At 40.4% G+C, this 27,077-nt stretch overlaps 1 protein-coding gene across 2 annotated transcripts; it reads left to right on the forward strand.

The window, feature by feature from the left end:
• The first annotated feature begins 70 nt into the window (after positions 1-70).
• INHBA (inhibin subunit beta A) lies at positions 71-21,224 on the forward strand. 2 transcript variants are annotated; one of them, XM_009568479.2, is made up of 3 exons: positions 71-150; positions 2,826-3,342; positions 14,382-21,224. In XM_009568479.2, the coding sequence occupies exons 2-3, from the start codon at positions 2,955-2,957 to the stop codon at positions 15,266-15,268; spliced, it is 1,275 nt and encodes a 424-aa protein (XP_009566774.1). In that variant the 5' UTR covers positions 71-150; positions 2,826-2,954; the 3' UTR covers positions 15,269-21,224. The 2 variants fall into 2 exon arrangements, with proteins under 2 accessions (XP_009566774.1, XP_053916208.1); XM_054060233.1 differs by lacking the exon at positions 71-150 and adding an exon at positions 153-267.
• Positions 21,225-27,077: the final 5,853 nt, after the last annotated feature.

The following is a 27,077-nucleotide window of genomic DNA, read 5'->3' on the forward strand; positions in this document are numbered from 1 at the left end:
CGGCCCACTTACTTTTGACAGACATTATATGTGAGTGTACACATGAGAAGTACAGTATAAAGCTTCGCATTATAAATACCACAAAGAGGAACTTCAGCAGTTCTTAATGCACAATACAGCAGTCTCCTTCTGAGAGTCAGGACTAGAGAGGTAAAACTTTCAATCAGCTTTCTTCTTTTAAAACTGAAACTTTTAATTCCTGTGCATGCTGTTGCATACTGTTAGGGCTATTCTGAAGGAAGGCATATACAGAGCTTTGCAACTCAGGTAATACTACAGAAAGGGTCTGAACCACCATTTCTATGTTTATTCCAACGCTATGTATTTTTGTGTGTATGTATATGCATGTATGGGTGTAAGTACAAGTGAACTATAGATCAGCGGTTTCCGCAGACTCGTTCTCAGAAGACAGTGGGTTTTAGAAAGTTATGCTTTAATGTTAAATCTGTCATCATCATGGCATGCAAGTAAAATATGCTATCCCTAATGTAACAGAGATTGTCTGTGATAAGTGTTCCTGTTATATATGGCAAGAAACTTATACTCCACAGCAAGAACCCAAATATACTTATCTGTATTTTATATTGATTTATGCCTATCCCTTAATTTTCATCAGACACTGTTGGGATAGGTGCTATATTAGAACTATAAATAACACCGTTAATTATGTCATCTGTTAGTACATCTAATCATGAATGCATATTTTCATCTGAAATTATTTTTTTCGTCCAATTAAACTTTTAGTTCTATTTCAAGCTGACTTTCAGACTTTGTATAATTACAGCAGGCTTTAGGCTGTTCACAAGATCCAAGAAATTTGGATGTATTATAGCGAGGTTTGTGTTACAAAGATGTGTTTATAAGAATGGCTGCAGGGTTTATAATGCTGACAGACCTGTAAGTGTAACAGTGTATAACAGTATAGCAACTGAGGTCAGTAAAACACAGATGAGGGTGTACTGTGGATGCCTTATAACAGTGAAAGACTTATAAAAAGAGCTTAATTGAAAAGGACTTGCAATATATAACATTTTTAAAACTTTGGTTGATTGTTCAATTACTTCTGTATGTTTCATTTACTCTAACTATAATTCCTTGCCTGTCTCTCAGCCCATGTGCCTGTGGTCTTCTCATGGAAATTAGAGACCTTACAATGCCTATATTTATAAATTATTCCTTTCCACTAAAATACAAGGGTTGACAGTCATATAGTGAAAGGGGAATATTTGCTGTGTAGAAGGTAAGAACACCTGAGAAGACAGAAGTGCGTGTGAGAATGAAAGGAAGGAGAAGAAAGAGGTTAAATACTAAAAAAAGCAGACGCTGTCCTAAGACGTTCTGTTCAAGTTAAAGTCTGGAGGGGAAGAACCTCAAAAGTTAGAGACTACCAGCTGTAGTTTTCTCATTTTCCATTACCAAGTTCAAATGTGAAGGAGTTTGTTAACTTCACCCTTGCTAGGTAAGAAACAGAACAGAGATGCTACAGAATGTAAAGGTGACATGAAACCATGGCAGTGACACAGAGAATGCCTTTCCATTGCAGAGCAAAACTCTTACAGGCATAAACTGGCAAGGGTCAACCAACACTGGTTGAGACTCCAGCTCCCAGCAGTGTTTTAGATTGCTTTTCATTCCTACCGTCTTATTCTAATATTAAGATTGCTCTGCGTAGTTTAAATGAATGAAACAAAAAGTGCCTTCTAATAACAACGGGCCAAATGTAGAAGATCTTACTCAGCCTTCACTCAGACAGAATTATTATTGGCATCGACAAGCAATTTGCCTGAGTCAGGAGCAAGTATGATTTGGCCAGATGACATGTAACACTTTTCACCCTCAAAGCATTTTTCAGATATTACTTGATTAACCCCGTATCTAAATATATCTGCCTGAGAACTTCTAGGCACAGACTAGCATAGAAGTAGGAATATTTCTGGTGTGAGGGCACTACCTTAGCATGTCACACAGATAGCTGCTGTACCAGCTCTTGCTTAGACTTTCAGTGCCTGACCGCATATTGCAGCTGGAGAGTGTATCATGTGTTATATAGCCCTCCAAACAGTGTTGTTTTGCTCCCGTCAGATCTCTTGCCAGTGTTGATAACCTCCAGCATTTAGAAGTGAGCAGAAAAGATCTTTTCTCTTCTACTCAAGGCAGAATAATGTTCTGCCCAAACTATCCGGACCCCCTGCCCTCATCCCCATCTCATTCACAAGCTATTTAACATCTCCTGCTATATCCCTAACAAGATCAGGCAGGATCAAGAGCAGGGTACTCGTTGATAAAAGGTTTCACTCTTTTCATTCATTCATGTTTCCTCACTTTAGTTAAGCCAGTGATACTGTTGAAGGAATAAAACAAACAAAAAAAAAAAAAAAGAGGAAAAAAAAAAGAGGTGGAATGACAGCTGAGGGGGAGCCAGGAGGGTCAAACGGAGAGAAAAAAAAAAGGAAAAAAAGAGTAAATTTAAAGGAATGAAAGGAGATTATAGAAAGGGGGGAGGGCAGAAACCACGAGTAGTGATATTTGAAGAGAGGTGTGTGTTAGGGGAGCAACGAGCATAAGGAAGCCAGCCTGCCTGTTCCTCCCCCTTCCTAATCATAGCCTTTACTCACAGACAAAACTCCCTCCCTCTCTCATTCACTCACTCACTTTAGGCCAATCCGTCCTCTCTCTCTCTCTCCCTCTCTCTGTGTCTCTCTCCTACTCTGAGACAGAGTCAGAACTCTTCTCCCTGACAGCCACAAACATCTACAGCACTTATTACATTCAGAGAGGGAACCTGCAAACAAAACTTCACAGAAAACTTTTGGTTCTTGTTCCAGAGAATTTGCTGAAGAGAAGGAAAAACAAACAAACAAACAAAACAAACCAGCCCCAAAAAAACTGTGCGTGAAGGGGGAGGAAAAGCAGGGCCTTTTAAAAAGGGAATCACAACAACTTTTGCTGCCAGGATGCCTTTGCTTTGGAAGAGAGGATTTTTGTTGGTGCTTTGCTGGATTATAGTGAGGAGTTCCCCAACCCCAGGATCCGAGGGGCACAGTTCAGTCACTGACTGTCCATCATGTGCCCTCACCACGCTCTCAAAGGATGTGCCCAGCTCACAGCCTGAGATGGTGGAAGCAGTAAAGAAGCACATACTGAACATGTTGCACTTGAGGGACAGACCTAATATCACCCAGCCGGTGCCCAAGGCAGCACTTTTAAATGCCATCAAGAAACTCCATGTGGGAAAGGTGGGAGAGGATGGTTATGTGGAAATAGAGGATGATGTTGGAAGAAGAGCTGAAATGAATGAAGTTGTGGAGCAAACCTCAGAAATCATCACTTTTGCGGAATCAGGTGAGTGCTTGAAAAGCAAAACTGTAAAATATCCTTTGTGCCAGAACTGCAATTAACTCCTTTTCTTCTCCTCAGCAATAATGTTTTTTGCAAACTTGTAGAATGAGACCAGAGGGAAGGGAGAAGGAGGAGTGGGATGGGGGGACAGGACTGTGAAGGAATTTGATTTTTGAGACTTAGTCTTGGCTACAGATTACACTTGTTAAGCAGACAGCCACACAGGGAGGAAGCTCTCTAACCAATCTTGATCAGAAAGTCAAGCTGCAGCAGGGTCCTCCAAACTGTGTCTGTGGAGTCAGAGTACTTGCAGTGAAGTACTGGATTGCAGAGCTGATAGTGAAAGGAAAAGGGTTGAAGCCTTTTGAGGAGTTTATCAAGACAGAAAGTGAGCTGCAAACTACTTGAGAAACAACTCTTTCATGTGAGAATTTTAGTGGAAGTTATAAAATCAGATGAAGCAGCTTTAACTTTTAGAATTGAAAGGTTTGAGGTTTCTTGTTTGCTTTTTTCTTTTTTTTTTTCTTTTCTTTTTTTTTTTTATTTCAATTTAACACAGCATCGTTGGCAATAAAGAGTCACAGGGACTGTCAGATGACTTCAATAGAACCGGACAAGTTGCTGTAGCTGATCCAATTTGTAATGCAGACTTCTGCATACTGGAAAAAAAAGCTTCTGTTCATAAAACGATCCTGCCAAAAAAAATGCAATCTTGGTAGGGTTTATTTTGAACTCTTTCACAGTTCTGTTTTCCTTAACTCATATATAGTAAGAGCTCAGAATATAGATATTTACTAAGTAATGGCTTAAGATCATGTCAACTGCCTGTAAAAAATAGCACTAAAATTGTACTTTACTATCTTGTTCCTACATGAATGGGACCAGAACCTCTTTGAAATCAATGTATAACTATGTGCATATATATCTGTTAGTATATGTGAGTATGTTTATCCATGCATCAATAGCAGTATCTTGCAGTAACTCTATCATCTAACAACAACTTTTTATGATGTTGTCTAGCCAAAGCATTTTTCCTGTTGCCAAGACGGTTTTAAAAGAATGTCATTGTTTTGTTTGGTACAGCATATGGTAGGCAAAGTATGCAAAGGAACTCCAAGCATTTTTGTTTAAAAGTTTGCTGCAGCAATATAAACAATTAAGACAACACTCAGAGTTTCCAGTCCTGAAAACCTGTTGACTCAGATGTTCTGTTTGCAGGGAAGCCATGCACAAGAAGTGTGCATGCTTTTAAGAGCAGACATTCCTGCTGGCTGTCCGATTTTCAGCTGTACAAGGAGCCCTTGCCTTTGGAGTCCTTGTCAATGTACATAATATATATTTTTTTTTCAGTTTGAAAGCTCAGGTTTTTTGTTTTTTCCATCCATTACACTTCAAAAACCAGGCAGAAGGTCTCAATGCCAGAGGTCATTAGAAGCAAAGGTGGCTAAATGTTAGTTTAGAAATGAATTTTTGAAAGTAAGGAAATCTCTAAGCTGTTTATGAGTCAGATTCCCCACCTGGTTTTCAGCGGCTCGCTCTAAGCCCAGTGAAACGCATATGGCGTGAGAAGTGGTTTCTCTTAACTGTGAGCGTCCCAATCATTTGTAAACACATTATTGTCTCTCCTGAGCTCTGACACAAAGGAATTTGGAATTTGATATATGCCTACTCAGTACGACACCCTCCAACAGTGGCTCCTGAAGCCATTGGCTCTCAGGGTCACGTGAGGAGCGAAAATCGTGCCATTGCCCACATGCTGGCCAATAGTCCAGCCACCAATCCCCCCGCCACAAACTACCCAACACTAACACGTCACTTAGTTTGATTTACATAGTGTTGTCCTACCACTGCTAGCCAAATTAATTTGAGAAGACTTATGATACAGAGTTGCACAGCTGAAGGACCAGGGCAACCACTGTGTTCCCATGCCATTTCTTCCCTGGTGCTGTTCTTCACCTTCGTGCTAAGCCCAGCCTGGAAGCCAATGCAGGACGGCTGCTCTGACCCTTTTTCCCATGCCTGCTACACTGTGATTTGGGAGGAGGGAGGAGCAACTAGCAACTTAGAAACTGATTTCTAGGCTTTGGGCTTATAATTGAAAAGATAACTCCACTCTGTGGAGTGATTTCAGACTGCTATAACATATTTTTCATCTATAGCCATTCATACTTGATGTCTTGCTAAGATCAGAGAATCTACCACACTTTACATCTGCCAATGCTGTAACAATTTCAGTAAATTTTACCTGGGATCTCTTCCACTCATGCACCAGCAGTATTGTGTGTCAAATATTAAAACAGTATTATTTTTCCTATTGAGGAAAGTGAGGTAAAAAGAAGGCAAGTGACATATGTCATATAGGAAGTATGAGTTAAAAAGACAGGAGTAGAATATAGACAGATGGACAGTCCCCACTTTTCACTCTGTGGGAGCTGGGATGAGTATGGATAAGTTTAAAACACTAAGAAGGAGAATAAACATGTTTTCCTCACAGCCAGTTTAATATTCTTCCTGCTTTTAATGTGAAACTCACTCTGTCTCAAAAGAGGGCTATAGGAAATCAATGAAAATGAATGGAAACATCTCACATTGTATCAAAAATGCCTATGGAAAGAGAAATAAAACTTTAGGCTTTTTGTTCCTTTGGGTATGACTTGACATAAACCAGCCATTCTCCCTACTTTTCAGAAGCCACATTTACTACTTGCCTTCATAAATAAGTAGTATTTCCATCTTTCATCAGCCATATCCTCAGACATACAATGAAATGGAGTGAATGAACAAACAGTACCCTGTGCACATGGTTCTGGCTTGGGACCGCTATTTTCCAAACCAGATCAAAATTCAAACAAGCACAGGCTTCGGACAATTAGAGGGCCAACTGAATGCTGTGAACTTGTCTGAAGCACAGGTGTAGTTATGTTCAGGAAATCAGCAAAATATTTGGCAGGTACTCTTCACAGCTAACAAATCCAGGCAGATCTTTGCAAAACTAATGACCGTGAGCATTGGGCAAAAGTTTACAAATGCACCCTACTGTCCTTTGGCACTCTTACAAGTAAAACATGAAAATGATTTTCTACTTGCATATCAAACTAAGATTACTAACCTCGATTAGTTCTGCTATGAGGGTAGCTGTGCCAGAGCTCTGTGGGTTACTTCAAGGTCTTAAAAATTGTCCTTTGAGAAGGGGGAGTCGTATAATTTTGTGACAGGCAAATCCAACAGGTTCTATAACTGAAATACCCAATGTTCCTGAAATACAGTTGTCTACTAACTCTTTCATTATGTAAAGTAGATAGTTTATTAGGCAGACCTAGGGTTTTGCCAAGTGAATTTGATCCTGGCAACTAGACTACCAATGGAAGGAGCTGCTAACATCGACCCCCAAGAAGGTGATAGGAATTACTTGATGAAAATACCAAAATCCAAAGGCTTATCATTAGGGGAACTGTCAGGAAAAATGAGAATTCTGACAGATATTTAGACTGCTTCTACCTTTTTGTATTGCTTCATACTGAATTCAAGGTGAACTGACTTGATAACGTGATACCTATTTTCAGGTGCAGATATGTGTGTGTACACACTCATTCCTTTTCCTATTCCTGTACATCCAGGCTGGCATATCAGGATATTAAAAAAGGATGACTTGCCTATACCTTTTTAAAACATTCCATCAATTTTCATTTGAAAGCAGATGTATTTAATGGTACACATATCCGTGCTGAGTTAAGAATGGCCACGAGAGGGCACACTCCAAAGGCTTTTTGCTCCACGCAAGGCAATCTTCCTGCAAGTTCCTATTTTACCTAATTGGACCCTGAATCCTAGAGATCTTTACGCTTATCTGCAGCTTCTACGAGTGGTGCTCTTGTTTCTCTCTTCCAGTTTATTTAAAAGGCAGAGATTCACTGGAGTGGAAGACTGCAAGTGAAATAATGCAGGAAAGAAACAGAGAAAGGGGAAAAAAATGATGGATGCTGGAAGTTCTGGAAATCTAGAGAGATGAGAAATAATCATTATTACTTTTTACAAGATACTGGGAAATGTGACTGTGAATCATCATCTGAGCTGATTTTCTCACATCTTTTTTTAATGCAGTCTCCTTGGCTTTTAGAAAACAAACTTATTTCCTCTTGATTTTTTTCTTTCCTTTGGCATACTGTATTAAAGATTTCAAGTTTAGCGAGTGAAAGCAAGTTACTTCCAGAAGAAGGAAGCCATTCTGTATTAATCTGTTTCATTGTAACAAAATGTGAGAATTCAGGGAGGCTGACTGGTTTGAGAACAACTTGTGAAAGCACAGATGAATCTGAGAAGGTGAGAACCAGTTTAGAAAAAGATACCTGAGAGAGAGAAACAGAAATTACTGTATATGTCCACCACTGTGTGTAGTCACACATACAGCTTTTTATGCAAATACAGTTGGGACTATCAGAACATGCATTTGCCTCTATGAGTGCATAAACACACCTATGTCCATATGTATGGGTATTCTAAGGAAGACACAGGTGTATATAAAATGTCTGTAGCTGTACCATTGTAATATGAACAGGTCCTGCAGATAAGTATGTTCATGCATGTGATGTCCTGTGTGCAGGATATGTCTAAGCTGCATATGTATAAACGATTCATTCTGAGTTCTTATATCTAGATATATCTGTAAGGATATGAAAAAGCAATCTCATTTAATGCAACAGAGCTTTGCAAGACTGATTTAGGATTGAAGGTTAGTCTACTGGAAGCTATTGGAAATTTTTCTATTCATTTCAGTGAGCTTGAGATGTGGGCCTCAGTGCATAGAAACTACGTTTTTAATGAAAACAGACTGACAGCTTCAGAACCACTTAATTTTAGAATTTACAACAAATTATTAAAAGTATGTACAAAACCCCCACTTTCTATTTTCTCAAATTCTAAGACTTAGTATAATCTTTACCTTTAAACATGTTATTGGTGCAAGTGACCTTAAAATTCACTTGAGCTATTTTAGACACAAATGCAAAAATAAAAAAAAAATCAAACAAACAGACACCTTTTTTCTTTCTGAATATTTGAAGACATGGGGGAAGGGCTTTCAATTTGGAAAGAACTCTAGGCTGTGGATGTAAAGTGCTTCCCTCCTGACAAAATAGCAGAGGAAAGTCAAGGTTCACCAGAACTGAATTATTTCACATTCTGAATGACCTTGTCAATGCCCCTTTGGGTTAACTTTTCAAGAAAACGTATTTAAATAAGGTTGCTGCTGCTTTTTTCACCATGAATGCTTAGGGAATAGTCCTTTTTCTTGGTTTTATTTTTTAGTTTGTTTTTTTCTTGAAAAAAAATTTTCTTTTTCCTGGCAGTGAAGGGTATGTGAACATAAAGATAAGGTGTTTGTTATTCATGTCATAATTGCTCCTCTCTTTGTAAGAGACAATTGTCAAGCAGTTAGCAAGCAGGAACAAAAGTATGCAACCTGCATGACCAGTCACATATGAGGGGTGATGAATAGTTAGAATAAATCATTTGCCTGTGATCCATAGGCTGAAATGCATTCACAGAAACGGCCACAGTCTAACTGCCGTAATAACACATTTGTAATAATCAGTCTGCCTAGGGGATAATTGCCAGGCGATAACAGTGCTAAATTCACTGAGTAAATTCTATGCTGTGAACAATTCATCTAACTCTAGCGGTCACTCATTAGTAAACATTTTGAGCAATTATCTCTCAATAACCATGCTCTTCTCTTCACTCTCTTTAGAGGAACCTTTCTAGTAACCTATTTTTTTCTGTCTCCTGGGGAACGGAAATGAGAAGTGAAGAGAAGGATGCTTTTGAATGTAATTACAGATTGGCACGCAGTACAAATTCCCCCAAATCTAAACATAGGCAGTAGTAAAGTTAGCAACTAAAAAAGGAAAAAAAACCCTTGCTTTGTATGGAAAAACAGTTCACTTACAGTATAACGTAAAAACGATTCAAAACTAAGCAGGGGTAAAGCATAGAAATTTAAAGTAACAGCTCCTTCTTACACAGTGAGCGAGCGTTTTTCAAAGAAAAATTTGAATACTTTGTATTAAGAGTAATTAAGAATAAGTTACATTATAATCTCAGAAAATATATCACTTTCATTATGAAAAAAACAGTTTTAATAATTTAACAGCATATAGTTTGAAAAAGAAGAAAAACAATTTTAAGAATCAGCATTTTACTCAAAAAAGATCCTCTTAACTGTCAAGCTTACACACTACCTTGTATATGTATATAGCTTGAATTAACAGGGCTTGGTCTTAAATCCTGTTGGAAATTACAAATAAATGAGTTTCAACTGCACAGTTAAAGCCAACAATACTGAAGGAAGGATCCATAGCCTCAGAGGAAGAGTGCACTAGAGCTGCAGGCTCCTGCTGTGAGCTCAGGACATGCCACCCCGTGCAGGGCTGCCCCCACCGGATCCCCATGCCTGGGCCCTCAAGGGCTCTGACTGTCACTCTGCATCCTCCTGCATCCTGCCTGCCACCAAGTGCCACTTGGGAGCCACTTGGGAGGAGCTACCGAGCACAGAGTCCTGTGCGTGAGCCCTGGGTAGCCCTTCTAGAGGTAGAGGGGAGGGTACCTGTGCAGATGCCCCTCTGCTTGCATGTGCAGGTTTCTCTCCTAAAAAGGTGTGCAAGCACCACTGAAGAGAAAAACAGATATGAGCGAACACTCTTGCTATATATACTGATGATACGCTTTCTTTCCATTCAGTAACTCCTTCCAGTAAACCTTTTACCATATATGCACTACTTCTTAGGCTTGTATTTTTAACCATTTCTCACAGCATTTGCCAGTGTCATTTGTGGTGTTAGACTGCTCCCTTGGCGTCACAGCCCTCTTCCTGGAAGGGACTTTGCTCAGCAGTAAAGCAGAAAGGTGGCCTCTCCAAGGCTTTGGAGAAGGGAGACGAGGAAAAGCAATCAAAGGGAGTGGAAAGTAATCCCTTGACTCCTTTTTCAGTTGCTTTTCGCTATGATAACAATCCAGGCTGTTGACATCGCTGTTTATATGAGCATGGAAGTGATGAAGGCATTACCACTGTTGGACTGTGGGTCTTTCCACAGGAGTCAGGCAGGAGGAGCAGGATGATTAGAAATGGAAAAAGACCCTTGCAAATCAGCTGTGGCAGATGAAAAGGCAGGACTAGGGGATAAATAAAGTATAATTATGGAATTGATACCATCCCATCCCCAACTTTCAGGAAGGTTCCCTTTTTATTTTTAGTTTGACGAACAGCATATATTTCCAAAGCTTTGAACCTGGTCATTAACTCGGACCAAAAAGGAAAGACTACTAAATCCCTAAGCAATATTTGCCGAAAATTAAATATGGTGATTTTTCTGTCTCAGAACACTTGAAGAATTTATTTTATTGTAGCACTGAACCTTTTGGAAATAAAGATCCTGTTATAAACTGAATGTATAATCATAACATGCCGGATCCAAAGATTCCAATTCAGTTTTAACACAGGCCAAACTGATTTCAAAATGTGCTTGTCTGAGCATAGTGACCTCTTAAAGACTGCAGGATTCATACCATTTGTGCTGTGTGATCCTAACAAACTAGTTGTGAATGTGGAGAGAATTCAGAAAAGCTTTGTTTTTTCCTGATGTGAAAGCATGCTTTTTATCCCCAACTTTGCGCCATTTCCAGTTTCCTTCTAAAAAGATCTGTGAAAGGGGAAGGGTTTGTTTAGTTGGTATAAAACCTTTTATTAGGTATGCAGGTTTGAGGATTCAGGATTTTGTTTCCTTCAGAAATATGAGGCTCATAGAAGCTTCCTGCGTCATCTTTCTTTTCTTCTACCATTTGTGTGTAAAAATGTAGCTAACCACATCCAGACAGGCTGGTTTTGTAGCTGACAACTAACAGGGAGGCTGTTATCCCTGTATAAGGGCATGCCTTATGCTAACTTCCTCAAGTTCACTTTCCTCAAGTGAAGAAAAAGCAAGTACTCCTGTACTTTCACTGTGCTGTTGTGATATTTCTAGTAATGAGGAAGAATTCAGCTTTCACACATGCAGGAACATATGAAAAACTAATTAACAGAGTTCTAGAGGTCCTGTTTCTTTTTTGTCAAAAAGACCTTTGTTGTGCTGCTACACTTCCGGCCAGTGTGTAAGGTAACATGAATATTTGCTGTTGGAGATATATCATTTTGTAACTATTTTTAACTTCCACTAGCATGGAAATAACAGAATGTGAAATATCGTGCATTAGGCTCTTAACAACATTAGGTTATTCTGTAATGCAGGACTGTCAGACTTTTTGGATCAGAAGGGCCATACAGCTTCTTCCCCGGTTGAGCCAGGCCTATGCAGCCCAGCTCCTTTCTGCAGAGCACATGACTGGGACAATTTTCCATGTTCATGTCCAGCACAACTGATCTGCTCATGCACAGGATCCCTCCTAGAGCCAGAACAACTGTCTGTGCCCCCCTTGGTACCTGAGGAACACAGAATAAATTTTGCATTTCCCAGCAATATAAGCCTATTCCCTGTACCAGTCTATGAGCTCTGGGGTAAGACAGCAGCTGCGAAGATGCTGCTGGTGCAGCTTGGCCTGGATCATCTTTTTTCCACCAAGGTTTCCTTTTTTTCCCCAGGGGACAGCAAGCAGAAAGGGCTAGAAGGCAAATATTGAAGGCAGAAACCTTTCCTGAAGGGTTCCCCTGAAGCCTAGGTCCCCCCTCAGAAAGAGTTCACAAGGAAGGAGAGAAGTTAAAGTTAGAAGCTTGCTTTAAAAGAGATAACTGAGAGGAATGAAACCACTGGCTGGATGGCTGGTTGGTCCTCACACCTCAAAAGTATCCATTCTCATACAGAACACTCTTTGTAACACCCCTATGTACAAGGCAACCAGCCACTTGGACTAGACTTCCTTTGGACTGGAGGAATGTCACTGTACATCTCCTAATGCTCTGAAATCCAGACAAGAGCAGGATTAATGTCTATGATCCACTCAGTGCTCCAGCAGAGCTGGCAGCTTTGCCATAGTTTCACTTCTGGAATGGAAAATAATTATGTTATGTGGTAAGAGCTGACTAATTAACTTTCAGTCATAGCCTCATAGACTCATAGAATCACTAGGTTGGAAAGGACCCACTGGATCATCGAGTCCATCCATTCCTAACTCTCCCTTAAACCATGTCCCTTAAACCAAGTCATTATTGAATGAATCTTATTTAAAAATTAATAGAAAAACTGTAACATCACCATGTCTCACAGTAGTGGTCAGCTTGCTCTGTCTTTTCTATGAGCCGTTGGCTTTTTCAAGGCGCGGTCCCACTGGTTCATTTAGCTCCCTGAGAAATTAGTTAACACAAACCATGTGTTTCCCTATCTCAGTGACAGTTAAAGTTTACAATTTCGCACTCTCGTTTACTGGGAAAACAAAACCAAAATGCTGTGCCCCTTGCCCACTCTACTTCAGAAACATCTGTCTCTTTGACCTGGGATTGCCACCAGGGAAAGCTGAATGTTTCAGTGCCAGACCTTCACAGAAAAGGAAAGCAACAGGTCGCTCGTGGGGCAGCACAGCCTGCCTACAGACTTTAGAAACCAGAAACGCTTAAATTTGCAAGTGAATAGAGGATAGGTATCTCCTGCAATTTGGCCCCACTTCTGTCTCACCTGAGAATGGGGGAGCAGGGAGATGGTCTGGGAGCCTGTAGTAGTGGAGTTTGGTGGCGGAGGGAAGCAAGGAGGAAAGCCTTGCTACCAAGAGAGCAATTTTTCCTGTATGCATTGAACCACTTCAGTTTTGATCACCGTTTCCCCTTTTAGGTTGCAAAGTTCTGTTTCCCTTACAAGCAGAATCATTGCAAGAGAGTCAGGTCAACAGCTGTGGGTAACTTGAGAATAATATCAATGACAAACTGATAATTTTGAATACCGTTTCTTTCTCACTGAGGTCAGATATCTTTGCATTTCAAATCTGTGAGACTAGTCCACCTGGCCTCCATGCTGAGAAAGAACAAAAGATGCCAACATGGCTTTTTCTTTTGTCAAGTAAAGAGAAAAGTACCTCTCTTAAAAAAAAAAAAATCTCCCCCCCACACACCCCGCTAATTCATTCTCTTGACTTTTTCATGCTCTAGTGATCAAATCATTAAACAGCCCTCATTATTCATTCCCACTTCTGCCAGGGATATGAGCTCTGTATCAGAGAAACACCCCCTCACCATCATAATCATCATCATGACATCTCAGCAAGTTGATACAATTATGCCAGAGAACCATCCCCATAATTATACAGTTCTTTAGCTCATTTCTCAGTGTATTCACCATTACTATAATCACAGCGAGTACAGTGTGTTAAATTAAGAACAGGATCTACAGCTAATATCTCACAGGATGAAGTCTGCCTGCTGCAATTCTGCAGTTCTTTACAATGTAACTCTGCAAACCTCTCAAAGCTGAGGTTCATATATTAGTATTTCCTTGTTTCTGAAGCAATTGACATTAACAACTCATTTTAAGATGGATATGAAGAATGGCATTTTATGGAGGGAGAAAGGGCATACCTCATTCCCACATAATTTCCAAAATATTGCCAAAGAATTGGCAGGGCTAGCTATTAGGCACAAGATTTGCATATGTATGGTACATATGGTAATGGACTGTCACCACAAAAGCGTTTTTGCCTTTCAGCCAGTGGTGATCACGAAGACAGGTTAGGCAAATCAACTCTAAGCAGCTATTGATGCATATTTGACATGAGTTGCTTTACATAAATGGCTATATCATTACTACAACAAAATGCTTTGGTTAAAATATAATACTGGAAAATAATTGGTAAAGAAATATATTTCTAAAGAGTGAACTTTTTTGAAAGACAAACTGAGGAGGGTATGAGGTGAAGGAAGTTTAGAATAGAAGAATCATAGACGCTTAAAGAGCCAACTGGGAAACCTAGGGAACTTCATGCCTGTGATGACAGTAACAGAATTCTCTTTAACAGAATGCAAGCAGACATACTAACAAGTTCTTTATGTCTATTTCCATTTACCAAATCAGGCACAGCCAAGAAAATGTTGCACTTTGAGATTTCCAAGGAAGGCAGTGAATTATCAGTGGTAGAACATGCCGAAGTGTGGCTCTTCCTGAAGGTCTCCAAGGCCAACCGTAGCCGGACAAAAGTCACCATCCGCTTGTTTCAACAGCAGCGGCAGCCAAAAGGCAACTCTGAAGTAGCAGAAGACATGGACGATGGGGGGCTGAAAGGTGAGAAGAGTGAGACTTTGATTTCTGAAAAGGCAGTGGACACTCGTAAGAGCACATGGCATATTTTCCCTGTCTCCAGCAGTGTCCAGAGACTCCTGGACCAAGGCAAGAACTCTTTGGATGTGCGGATTGCCTGTGACCTATGCCAAGAGACTGGAGCAAGCCTGGTGCTTCTGGGCAAGAAGAAGAAAAAGGAAGATGATGGTGAAGGGAAAGAAAAGGAAGCTGGAGAATTCACAGGAGAAGAGGAGAAGGAACAATCACATAGGCCTTTTCTGATGATGCTTGCGCGGCACTCAGAGGACCGCCAGCACAGGCGACGCAGACGAGGCCTGGAGTGTGATGGCAAAGTCAACATCTGCTGCAAGAAGCAGTTCTTTGTCAGTTTCAAGGACATAGGATGGAGTGACTGGATCATTGCACCTACAGGTTATCATGCCAACTACTGCGAAGGAGAGTGCCCCAGCCATATAGCAGGCACATCTGGTTCGTCATTATCTTTCCACTCCACTGTCATCAACCATTACCGCATGCGGGGCCACAGCCCCTTTGCCAACCTCAAGTCATGTTGTGTGCCCACCAAACTGCGGCCCATGTCCATGCTGTACTATGATGATGGCCAGAATATCATTAAGAAAGACATACAGAATATGATTGTGGAGGAGTGTGGGTGTTCGTAGACACGTGTGCACAAGACCCTTCTCGTTAAGTTGAGAAGAAAATGTATCAAAAGCCCAAGAAAAGGACATGGCATAACTTTTTTTGAATTAAAAAAATCATTGGAAAGAAAAACAAAAACTGAAGAGAGAGAAAAGAGAGAGAGGGAAAAAAAGGGGGACTTATGGAGCATCAGAAAAGGCTTCAGCTACAAAAAGGAAGAAATCTTCATGAACCTGGGCTTGAAGGAAACGCGTCTGAATGGTGGTATGGGTTGGGGATTTCCCCTTCCTTTCAGTATGCTCCTTATCTTATTACAGACTATATTAACCATTAGTTATCACTAGGGGAGTTGTGTTCCCTCCCTTAGTTACCCATCAGTTCAAGCCGTGGTAGCAGCTCATCTAACCTGCATCAATCTGGACAAAGTCCAAAGCGTCATTGAAATTCCTTGAAAAGCCATGTGTATGAACACTACATTCACTGGCACTTTCCCCCAAAATTTATTGAAGAACTGAGTACATGTGTAGTGTTTGTGTGTATATATATGTCTATGTATTTATAGACATATCTCTATACATAAAGACACTATATACATACATATACCTAACATTGGTAAAGGGACAATATTGTGCAGGTGTATACACCTTCATCTTCTGCACTACACTTAGAAAAAAAAAGAAAAAAGGAAAAAAGAAAAATGAAGAAAAAAACAGGATTAAGAATAATGAATGAAAGAATAAAAGTTACATTTTGTAAAGGTGCTCACAACGTTAGAACTATGCAACCTAGTTGGTTTGAAACTGTTTACCTGCGAGAGAAAGAAAAAAAAAAAACAAAAAGACTTTTTTTTTAAATGGAAGTAACTTGTTTTAAAAAAAAAAAAATTCTTCAGTGAGAGATACTTGAAAGGAATATGTTTGTCCAGTTACTGGAGCCAAACATTTCTATATTTTGTAAAAAAAATTTTTAATCGTTTACTATTTGCACTACAATGGTGTCTGACCTGTCTAATCCTTATTTAACAAATATTTGCAAGGGAGGGTGGTTGGGTGTGGGAGGGGTTGAGCTGCACTTATTGTGAGCTATACAAGAACTGCTACAGCACACAAAATAGCTATTTTTATTATTATAATAACTATTATTATTTTGTACCTTAAAATGAATAGACACATACACCAAAGACATTTGTGCGAGCCTCTAAAAAGTCTGTTTGTGGTTGGTACCATTCACTTGTAATAAGTTAGGGTTTGAATTAAGGATAAGTGGGTTGATTACATTCAGGATAGAATATCTGTTAACCAGTTAAATTCAAATAGTGCCCTCAACAGAAAATTGCCATTTGAACTAACCCAGAAAAGCCCTGGGATTTGGATCCAAGGTCCATCTAAGCATAGTTGTACTTTTTTGCATTTACAACGTAAGAGTTGTCCCTGAGGCACAGCAACTGTGCATTGTTGGGAAACAACTTTATGTAAGGGATATACATATATATATGTATATATTTCTGTATGTATATATGTATGTATACACAAGGTATAAGCACTTCTGGCTTCACTTTAATGTTTTTAAAACAATGAATGTTTGTGTGCAAAGCACAGTATGTTAAAAGATTGTTTGTACTACCAAGTGGGAGGCTACATGTTCAAAATGGTATTTGTGTGAGAGAAACCTAAAGTGCTGGCGTACACTTGGAAAGTCTCGATGTAAAATTGCAAGCAGCTTTGGGCTCTGCCCACGATCGCCCCTGCAGATATACAGAAAATGGCAGTTGTGGTAGGATTTCTGTTTGAAATGCAGTCTTCAGCAAAAGGGCATCTGTCTCAACCACCACCCTCTAGCTTGACAACTCTTAATGGGTTTGCATGTTACCTGTAAGACCTAATTTTCAGTGTCAACACCTAACCTGAAGGGTCCAACCTGTAGGGCATAGGTAGGTAGTTTTTTTTAAAAAAAAATCTATCGCTGTCATATTTAAAAGAATGTTAAAGTTACAACAATTGTCTTTGGGTAGGGGGAGATGATAAGAGGGAATGAGAGAATCCTTTAGGCCCTATTTACACTGAGTTTGATAACCCTGAGCCTGAAGCTTCAGCCTCTCACAGGTTTGCAAGATGAAGCTGCTGTTAGCTGCCTTCTGATGGGACGGGCTTCAAAACACCTCTCACAGAAAGAACCACTAACGCGGCTCCCCACCTTGCTGAGAGCACAATCTGTAAGAAAAAAAAAAGAAGATTTAAAAAAAAAAAAAAAAAAAAAAAAGATAGCACAATTTAACCCAGTCACATTGGCTAGGGATAGCGTGTTAGCACCTTCATGGCGAGAACCATGTTTAAGCAGTGTAATCAGGGCCTTCATTTTTTGTCAGCCAAAACTGTTTGTGAGTGCATGTGTGTGTGTGTGTGTGTGTGTGTTCTCTGTGTGCGCATACATATGTGCGCATGGGCGCATGTCTGTATTTGTATGTATTGATAGAGATTTAAATGAAAAAAAAGGAAAAAAAAAGAAGAAAAAAGAAAGAAAAAAAAAAGCCCTTTCCTCCGTTGAATAGATATCAACGTACATGCTTATAGCTAAGTTTTCTATCTAATTTATTCCACAGTATTTAGAATGCATAGTACAGCTAATGGGTTATACATTTATGTACTTTTTATACAATGCATTTTTTTACAGACTTGTTTGCAATTTGCAAAAAAAAAAAAATTAAAAAAATTATAACAATTGGTTAAACACTAAATTTGTCACTAAAGTATTCTGTAAAATATCAAGGCTTTCTGATTTAAATTATTTGCAGAAGTTTGTTGGGGTTTTTTTTGTTTTCTTCCTAGGGAAAGGGAGGGATACCAAATGCTAGTAGGAAAATAATTAAAAAAGTACAAAAAAAAAAGCAGATGCACAACTAATTTATCTTTGTAACTTAAACAACCTAAGTTCCTGATCCTTCTTCATGCAAAGCAAGTGGCAGTATTACTGTTTTTTTTTTTTTCTAGAAGTAGAGCCAGCCCTAGAACAGCAGGAGCAGGGACATAGTCTGTGGCAGTTGTTGAGAAGCGTAACTTCTGGTTCACTGGGCCTTAGACTTAGCCTTAAAATTGGATGCACCCCAGAACCCTTACTCATGTCATCAGGCTCTTTGACATCCACTGATCTCCTTACAAGCATAGTAAAACTACTTTCATAAGTAAAGGTAAGCCAGGGTGAGTCACAGGTTCCTTTTGCTGCGGGCAGTGTGAAGGGAGAGACAGGATTTTGAATGAACGTCACAATATCCAGAATTAATTCAGTTATTTAAACCATGCTGCTCGTGTCATAGTTGATCTCTGAATGTAGTGGCAAGGGAAGCAGGTGAAATGGCTCACATTGGTAAAACTTATTCTCAAATGTGAGAGCACTGGAGACCTGAAATCCTATCATCTTCCCCTAAATGGCAATGGCAAAACTCCCATTGGCTTCAAGCAGAATATGTTGAGGTTCACTGCTTTCCTGGCCAAAGAAGAAAAAGCCGTTAAAAAGAAGTCTGATGCTGTGTTTGATACCAGCTTTTGTGTGGTGAATAGGGACTGACCCTGGAAAACATGACACTAGCCTGAGACAACTTCCAACTGAGGAAAGAAAACAGGATTTTAGCTATGGTGAGCATATTTCGTGATAGATACATCAAAACCAGAAGGAGGTTTTCAACTCAAGAAGTAATTGTTCCTAAACCCTGCTTTCAGCTTTCACGTTTGTGTGTGCACTCTAGTCACAAATTTTAAAAGTTTCTCTCTCCAGTCTCTAGATTCAGTCATGGGGTTTTGGTTTGTGGTCAGATTTATTTAAAGTAAGTGGAAATGAAAAACTATATGATGAAATAAAATAGGAAATTGGTATGTTAATCAGGACTGACTGATTCCAGAAAAGCACTCCACCCCCGATAATTCAATTTAATTAAATCTGTGTGTACTTAAAATAGCATTAGAAATTGTTACCATATTTAAACAGTTGTTCAAGGTCATGCAGCCTCAAAAGTTACTTCTCCTTTCAGGTATGACTGTATCCCCTCCATAAAAAAGAGCATTTTAACTACTAACACTTTCCTTTTCCTGCAACCTAGTACTTATCTATCTTGAAAATGTGTTTTCAGTATATATTTACCCATAGAAAAGTATTTGTTTAGTACCCCCAAACTTCTTCCTTCACAATCAACCGCATTTGACTTTTTTTCCGCCTCTCCACATCGGATCCTCACTGGCTACAAGGCCTAAGAAACTGGAGAAGTGCACAATAAGATGTTTCTTCAGGAGGAGGGCTGAATGTATTTGCATGGTCTAGCAAAAGGAAATGCTTACAGATGCTTATAATTTTTCTGCATTCATATGTCACAGCAGAATATCTGTCTTGGGCCCAAAAATGTAGAACTGAATGAAATGGGAGTTTTGCCATTGACTTCAATAGAAACAGTTTATTTGCAAATCATAGCGAAGTATATACTCAATTTTTTATATTTAGTTGAGGTTTAAGCCATCAATTTCGTTCAACTGTGACAGACAAGGTTATATAGAGGCTAGAAGCAATATCTCTGGCGTAGAGAAGTTCAGGCATCTTTAAAGTTTAAAATGAAAATTTTTATGGATTGTAGTTTCTTGTGTGGAATAGTGCCTTACTCTGTAAGCAATGCTGTTGATTTCAGAGGTTCTCCTTTCCTAGAAAGCTATCAGTCAGCATCAATAAAGTGAGCAAAATCTGTTCCTAGAGTGTAGGTAGAAGAGATGTGACGGAAATTACTAAGTTCTTTAAGTTAAACCTCATGTCAATAGTGTGCATCACTATAAGAATCAGATACTAATCACTTTCCTTACACTGAAAAAAGCCTTACTCCTCATCTGCTCTCACTGCAATACATGTGGAGTAGAAAGGTTTTCAGTATGAGTAAATAAACATGTATTTTGACCTTTTGCAAACAACTATAAGCAACATTTTCATGGGCAGAAACAAACAACACTTCTGAGTTATATAGCTATTTATTTTTTGAGATACAGTGAATTTGTGTTAATTCTCAATGGGTTTCTTTGTATTTAAATACTTTCAAAAACAACACATTGACGATGGGTTGAAGATATATGTATGTATGTATATACACATACATATATGTATCTGCAGTATATATATACACACAACTATATATATATGTATATACATATATATATAAATTATGAAAGCCAAGATATTATGAAGCCTATTTTGTTTTTATCATTCTGTGTTTTGTTGTTGATATTATTATTATTATTGTTATTATTATTTTGCATACTACATGCAGTGCTTTAACCAATGTCTGTTTGGCTAATGTAATTAAAGTTGTTAATTTATATGAGTACATTTCAACTATGTCAATGGTTTCTTAATATTTATTGTGTAGAAGGACTGGTATTTTTTTTATTTACATTATGTTTAAAGAGGTAACAGTTTGATATGTTCTCATTTGTTTATATTAGAAGTTATTTATTTTCACGGCATTCCGTCTGGTATTTTGATATTTGGAAGGCATGCTACCTATACTTTGTACAGTTAGTGGGCAATATTCAGCAGCTCCCGGTAGATTTTTAGGCCCTATATTAAATAAAAGACCTGTTTGGGATTTTTATTTTAGATCTTTCCTAATGGTTTGCCAGGACCACTCAGTGCACTTATTGCCAGACACTCTGCCTGTGTGACCAATTTATTCCTACTGTATTTATCCAGGACAGAGGACCAAAACCACCTCTGGTGTAAGTCCGGTGACTTCAGTGAAGTTATACCAGAGATGTATTTGGCTCACAGAGAAAATACTTGTGCAAATCAATGCAAAGAAAAGGCAGAAAGAAAGAAAGAAAGAGTCTTTGCATTTGGAAAGGGATTTCAACGTGTTAAAAATGTTTGGGTCAGCTACTATTTTATTTTACTTCGTTCTTTTTGTTATTTTGCTCTTTCGTATACAACAACAGCAACAACATAAGTGAAATAAATAAAGGGAGTTTCACCAAGCATTGTGTAATCGTCCCTTAATATGCATTCCTGATTGGGAAATACATGGCAGCTGGGTTAATAACAAAAAAAAATTAACCTCAGAAGTGAAACATGTGGGTGCCTCTTCGCATTGAACAATGTGATGCTTTTCTCTTCGGTGTGACAGTGCTAAATGGACATACAAATTCATAGCCCTACATGTAATGGAAATTTAGGTTGTTCACTTCTCTTTGTGAAATGTATTGGCCACAAAAGCTAAAGCAAACTGCAACTTCCCTTTGCCTGCTGGCTATTACATCTTCAACTACTATCACCGCAACTCCCTTGAACAATTCAGAATTAAATGCTTACACAGATAAAAGGAGAATTTGTATTTCTGAGACAAAATTGCATACGCTCTTGTTTATAAATTGATTGGTAGTCAGATTAAGTGATCAAAGAGGACTGATCACAGGCAGCTGATCCCTGGTTTGAATGACAAATTATCTGAATAGCTTCATATTTGAAAGTAAAGAGAACTTATGAAGGGTTTTCACCAGTCATTGCATTCCTACGATGATAAATGGGGTCCTGCTACATTCCGATGGAGTGAGAATCAGGGAAAAAGAATTTTGAGGTTGATCTTTCGATGGATTATTTGCATGGTGTTCAAGCACAGGCCACTACAGCTATAAGCAAGGCCTTTTATTAATCAGACACTGAAAGGCTTTCTAGAAAGGCTGGAGAACTCAAGTGCTTCCTTCTTACTAAGTTTTCAAAAAATCATAGAACCATAGAATCACTAGGTGGGAAAGGACTCACTAGATCATCGAGTCCAACCATTTCTAACAATCCCTAAACCATGCCCCTCAACACCTCATCCACCCATCCTTTAAACACCTCCAGGGAAGGTGACTCAACCACCTCCCTGGGCAGCCTGTTCCAGTGCCCAGTGACCCTTTCCGTGAAAATCTTTTTCCTGATGTCGAGCCTGAACCTCCTCTGGTGGAGCTTGAAGACATTCTCTCTTGTTGGGTCCCCTGTCACTTGAGAGAAGAGGCCAGCTCCCTCCTCTCCACAACCTCCTTTCAGGTCGTTGTAGAGAGCAATAAGGTCTCCCCTCAGCCTCCTCTTCTCCAGGCTAAACAACCCCAGCTCTCTCAGCTGCTCCTCATAAGACTTGTTCTCCAGTCCCCTCACCAGCTTTGTTGCTCTTCTCTGGACACGTTCCAGAGCCTCAACATCCTTCTTATGGTGAGGGACCCAGAACTGAACACAGTATTCGAGGTGAGGTCTCACCAGTGCCGAGTACAGAGGGAGAATAACCTCCCTGGACCTGCTGGTCACACCGTTTCTGATACAAGCCAAGATGTCATTGACCTTGGCCACCTGGGCACACTGCTGGCTCATGTTCAGTCAGCTGTTAACTAACACCCCCAGGTCCTTCTCCTCCAGACAGCTTTCTAGCCAGACTTCCCCCCTGTCTGTAGCACTGCATAGGGTTGTTATGCCCCAAGTGCAGGACCCGGCATTTGGCCTTGTTAAACCTCATGCCGTTGGTCTCAGCCCAGTGGTCCAGTCTGTTCAGATCCCTTTGCAGGCCTCCCTACCCTCCAGCAGATCCACGCTTCCACTCAGCATAGTGTCATCCACAAACTTGCTAAGGGTGCTCTAAATGCCTTCATCCAGGTCGCTGACAAAGTTGAACAGGGCTGGACCCAGTACCAAGCCCTGGGGAACCCCACTTGTAACTGGCCTCCAGCTAGAGTTAACTCCATTTACCACCACTCTCTGGGCCCGGCCATCCAACCAGTTTTCAACCCAGGAGAGTGTGCGCGCATCCAGGCCAGAGGCAGACAGTTTCTGAAGCAGAATGCTGTGAGAAACTGTGTCAAAGGCTTTACTGAAGTCCAAGAAGATTACATCCACAGCCTTTCCCCTATCCAGTAGTCGAGCCACTCTGTCGTGGAAGGCGATCAGGTTAGTTTGGCAAGATCTGCCTTTCGTGAACCCGTGTTGACTGGGCCTGATCACCCAGTTCTCTTGCATATGCTTCATGATAGCACTCAGGATCACCTGTTCCATGACTTTCCCCAGCACTGAGGTCAGACTGACAGGCCTGTAGTTCCCTGGATCCTCCCTGCAACCCTTCTTGTAGATGGGCACGACTTTAGCCAGCCTCCAGTCCAGTGGAACTTCCCCAGTCAGCCAGGACTGCTGGAAGATGATGGAAAGGGGGTTGGAAAGCACATCCGCCAGCTCCTTCAATACTCTTAGGTGGATCCCATCCAGCCCCATAGACTTGTGGGTGTCTAGCTGGGCAAGCAAGTCTCTAACCAACTCCTCTTGGATCATGGGAACCTCATTCTGCTCGTCTAACTCCTGGGTTTGTACATAGAGGGAACAACTTTCCTTACTATTAAAGACTGCAAAGAAGTCATTAAGTACCTCAGCCTTGTCCTTATCCCATCACTGTTGTTCCTTCTGCATTCAATAGGACTGAATATTCTCCCTAGTCCTCCTTTTCTTGTTAATGTATTTGTAGAAAGATTTTTTATTATCTTTCACAGGCTTAGCCAGTTTAATTTCTAGTTCGGTCTTAGCCCTCCTGATTTTTTCCCAGCACTATCTCACTTCCTCCCTGTAGTCCACCCAAGACACCTGTCCCTTCTTCCAAAGCTCATAGACATTCCTCTTCTTTTTAATGTCTCTCAAGATCTCCCTACTCAATCAAGCTGTGTTTTCTCCCCGCCGGCTCCTTTTCTGGAACATGAGGATGGCTTGCTCCTGAGCTGCTAGGATTTGATTTTTGAAGAGCGCCCAGCCCTCATGGGCTCCCTTGCCCTTGAGGACTGTCTCCCATGGGAGTTTTCCAACCAGCCTTCTGAAAGGCAGTCCAAATCTGCCCTCTGGAAATTTAATGTGACTGTTCTGCTAATTGTTCTCTTCATTTCACCTAGAACTGAAACCCTATCATCTGATGATTACTTTGTCCCAGGCATCTTCCAATTGTCACATCCCCGACAAGGCCTTCTCTGGTCACAAACAGCAGGTCCAGGAGGGCACCCTTCCTTGTCAGCTCATTCACCAGTTCTGTGAGGAAGTTGTCTTCCACACACTCTAGGAACCTCCTAGACTGCTTCCTTTCTGCTGTATTGTACTTCCAGCAGATAATTGGAAGATTGAAGTCTTGCACGAGGACAAGATGTGGTGATCTACAGACTATCCCCCAGCTGTTTTAGAGATCACCAGCTGCTTCTTCTTGTCTGGGTGGTCTGTAACAGACTCCCATCACAATGTCTGCCTTCCTGTGGGCTCCTCTGATTCTAACCCACAGGCACTTAGTCCCTTCCTCACTGTAATTGAGCTCAAGAGTATCAAAGCACTCTCTAACACAAAGGGCTAACCCACCTCCTCTCCTACCCTTCCTGTCCTGCCTGAAGAGTTTATACCCCCCCAGGCTGCACTCCAGTTATACGAGTCATCCCACCACGTTGCCAGGATGGCAACGACATTGTAGTCAACTTGCCTTACAACAGCTTCCACCTCCTCCTTGTTATTACCCATGCTGCATGCATTGGTGTAAATGCACTTCAGCTGGGCTGGCAAACCTTCAGCCCTCATAAAGAGAATAGAGTTCATTCCCAATTGACTGGTCCTTGGAATAACTAACGCCACAGTGCCAGTTTCATCCTTACTGTCCCCAGGTGTAATCGCCCCCACTTGCTCTGTGGTGATGTACTGGCGGTCCTCTCCAGCACACCATCTCTCAGTCACTCGAGTCCTACTTCCAGGCTCACTCCCAACTAGCCTGGTCTCGTCCCCCTCCCCCTTCACATCTAGTTTAAAGGTCTATTTAAGAGCCTAGATAGATTTTTAGTAAGGACTTTAGTCCCCCTAGGAGACAAGCATGTTCCATCCCTAGTAAGAAAGTCTGGGGGTGCGTAGGTCACCCCATGATCAAAGAACCCAAAGCCTCTCTCCTCAAACCAGGCTCAGAGCCAGGCATTAATCAACTGCTTGTCTTTGACTGCCTGCTCCTCATTCCTTAGGACTGGAATGGAACTAAACACTACTTGTGCCCCAGAGCCCTCCATCATTCTCCCTAGAGTCCTGAAGTCTCTCTTAATGGCTTTCAGCTTTCTGTGCTGTAAGTCATCAATGCCGATCAATCAATGCAATCAGAGCAAGAGAAAGCCTTTGTTTTGAATATATTTAAGATACAACTGAATATTTACTTTCTTTCCTTTGTTATGATCACTATTAGTATTCCCAGCAAGGACAAATCCAACTGGATTTGGAAGTTGCTCTGAAAGAGTAACATCACAAGGGCTACCTGATTACAACTGCTATTGTATTCAACCTGCTGTCAATGAAGTTTACACTTCAAGTATAAAATGGGGAGTTACCCTTTCTCTGGCATGACATAAAGTGCAGTACTGATTTTTTCTCATTTTCTGTAGCCACTTGATTTTCTTTTTTTTTAAGAATGTTATTGGTGAAATGGCCCATCTGAAAAGAACAGTGGAGATCTAAGAGCTGCCTTTCGCATGAGCAGAATAATCTGTTAAAGCTGAAACAAACCTGTCTTAAAGAAATTACACCAAGCGAATAATATCGAAACAAAAGCAGATAACACCAAATGATTTTGCAAACCAGATGCTAAGATAGTGTCTACTCTGTGTGGATTTCCTCTCTTAAAGGAATATCTTCATGCTGCTGCTTGGGCTACTGAGTCACTGGGCTAGTTTCAGTGCCTATCATGATTCTTTCTGTGCTTGTCACAGGGCTAAGAGTCTGTGTTTTGGTAGTCTCAGTGGCTGCCCTCAGTGATCCCTTTCTTACTTAAGTTTGTCTGTCTCCCTGAAATACAACCACAGACTGATTTCAAACACTGCCTGGGGCTCAGAGTGACTGTCCTCCCTTTTACTGCTGTCAAAAAATACAGCACAGTGATAAAATCCATGGCTTGCAAATACCTGCTGCCCAGCTTCTATGACCTTTATGCATTTCGTGGTTTCAAAAGAACTGTATCAGACATTGTCACCATTTGATCGCATCTCTCCTGTCTACTATTGCTTCTCATCAGCTTTGCTAGAATTGCACTCACTGGGGAAAAGAGCACAGAAAATCCTCACCTGCTAGAGCATCCCGTATATTCTCTGCAGTACAGATTTAAGTGAGTAGGGAGGTTTCCCTTTCCCCTCCAACAGCCAGCTACTCTGTGGACCTGAAGTGGAAGGGTTTGGAGAAATGTCTGCGTGAATAGATACTATCTTTGTTTTACAAGGACTGTGAGAGCGAATGGGTTTATTTTGTCTTTGAATAGTGATAGTACAGCTTATGGTCACAGTAGCAAGTTCAACCAACACATCACAACACCACATCAGGAAGTAGCATAACAATTATTTAATATGTCTGACTCACCTAGTATCTACTATATGAGAAAGTTATTTATTACTTCGTTTCTGAGAAAACAGAAATGTAAATCACCAGTTATGGCCTCCAGAATTTCATATAATAGCAGACAAAAACAATATAGTGGCTTTATTCAAACAAGAAAAACATTTGGGAGAAAGTTGGCAAGATACTAGCAGAGGTCTCTAGAGGGGCTCTTGAGCAGACTGCTCCTCCACAACTTATGCAGATAGAAGAATGCTTCTTACGGCTGTGTTAGGATGCAGTTTATAGGCCCGAGCTTGATCTTAATAAGGTCAGCAGGGCATTGCAGAACTGGATGACTTAACTGAAAATAAAATGAAGCCCTAGTTCTCGAGAAAGATCACTGAGTATAAGAAAGCAAAGAGTAAAATTGTAGATGACGTGGGCACTCTAATGAACTGCATATGAGAGTGATCAGAGTTGAACGCC

This window comes from Cuculus canorus, chromosome 2, assembly GCF_017976375.1.
Source record: "Cuculus canorus isolate bCucCan1 chromosome 2, bCucCan1.pri, whole genome shotgun sequence".
In the NCBI taxonomy this organism is placed as follows: domain Eukaryota; kingdom Metazoa; phylum Chordata; class Aves; order Cuculiformes; family Cuculidae; genus Cuculus; species Cuculus canorus.

Excerpts from the sequence above, each read along its gene's own strand:
- INHBA (XM_009568479.2), top strand. The coding sequence starts at position 2,955 with ATGCCTTTGCTTTGGAAGAGAGGATTTTTGTTGGTGCTTTGCTGGATT. Across the intron at positions 3,343-14,381 it reads CATCACTTTTGCGGAATCAG|GCACAGCCAAGAAAATGTTG; the intron begins GTGAGTGCTTGA and ends TTACCAAATCAG.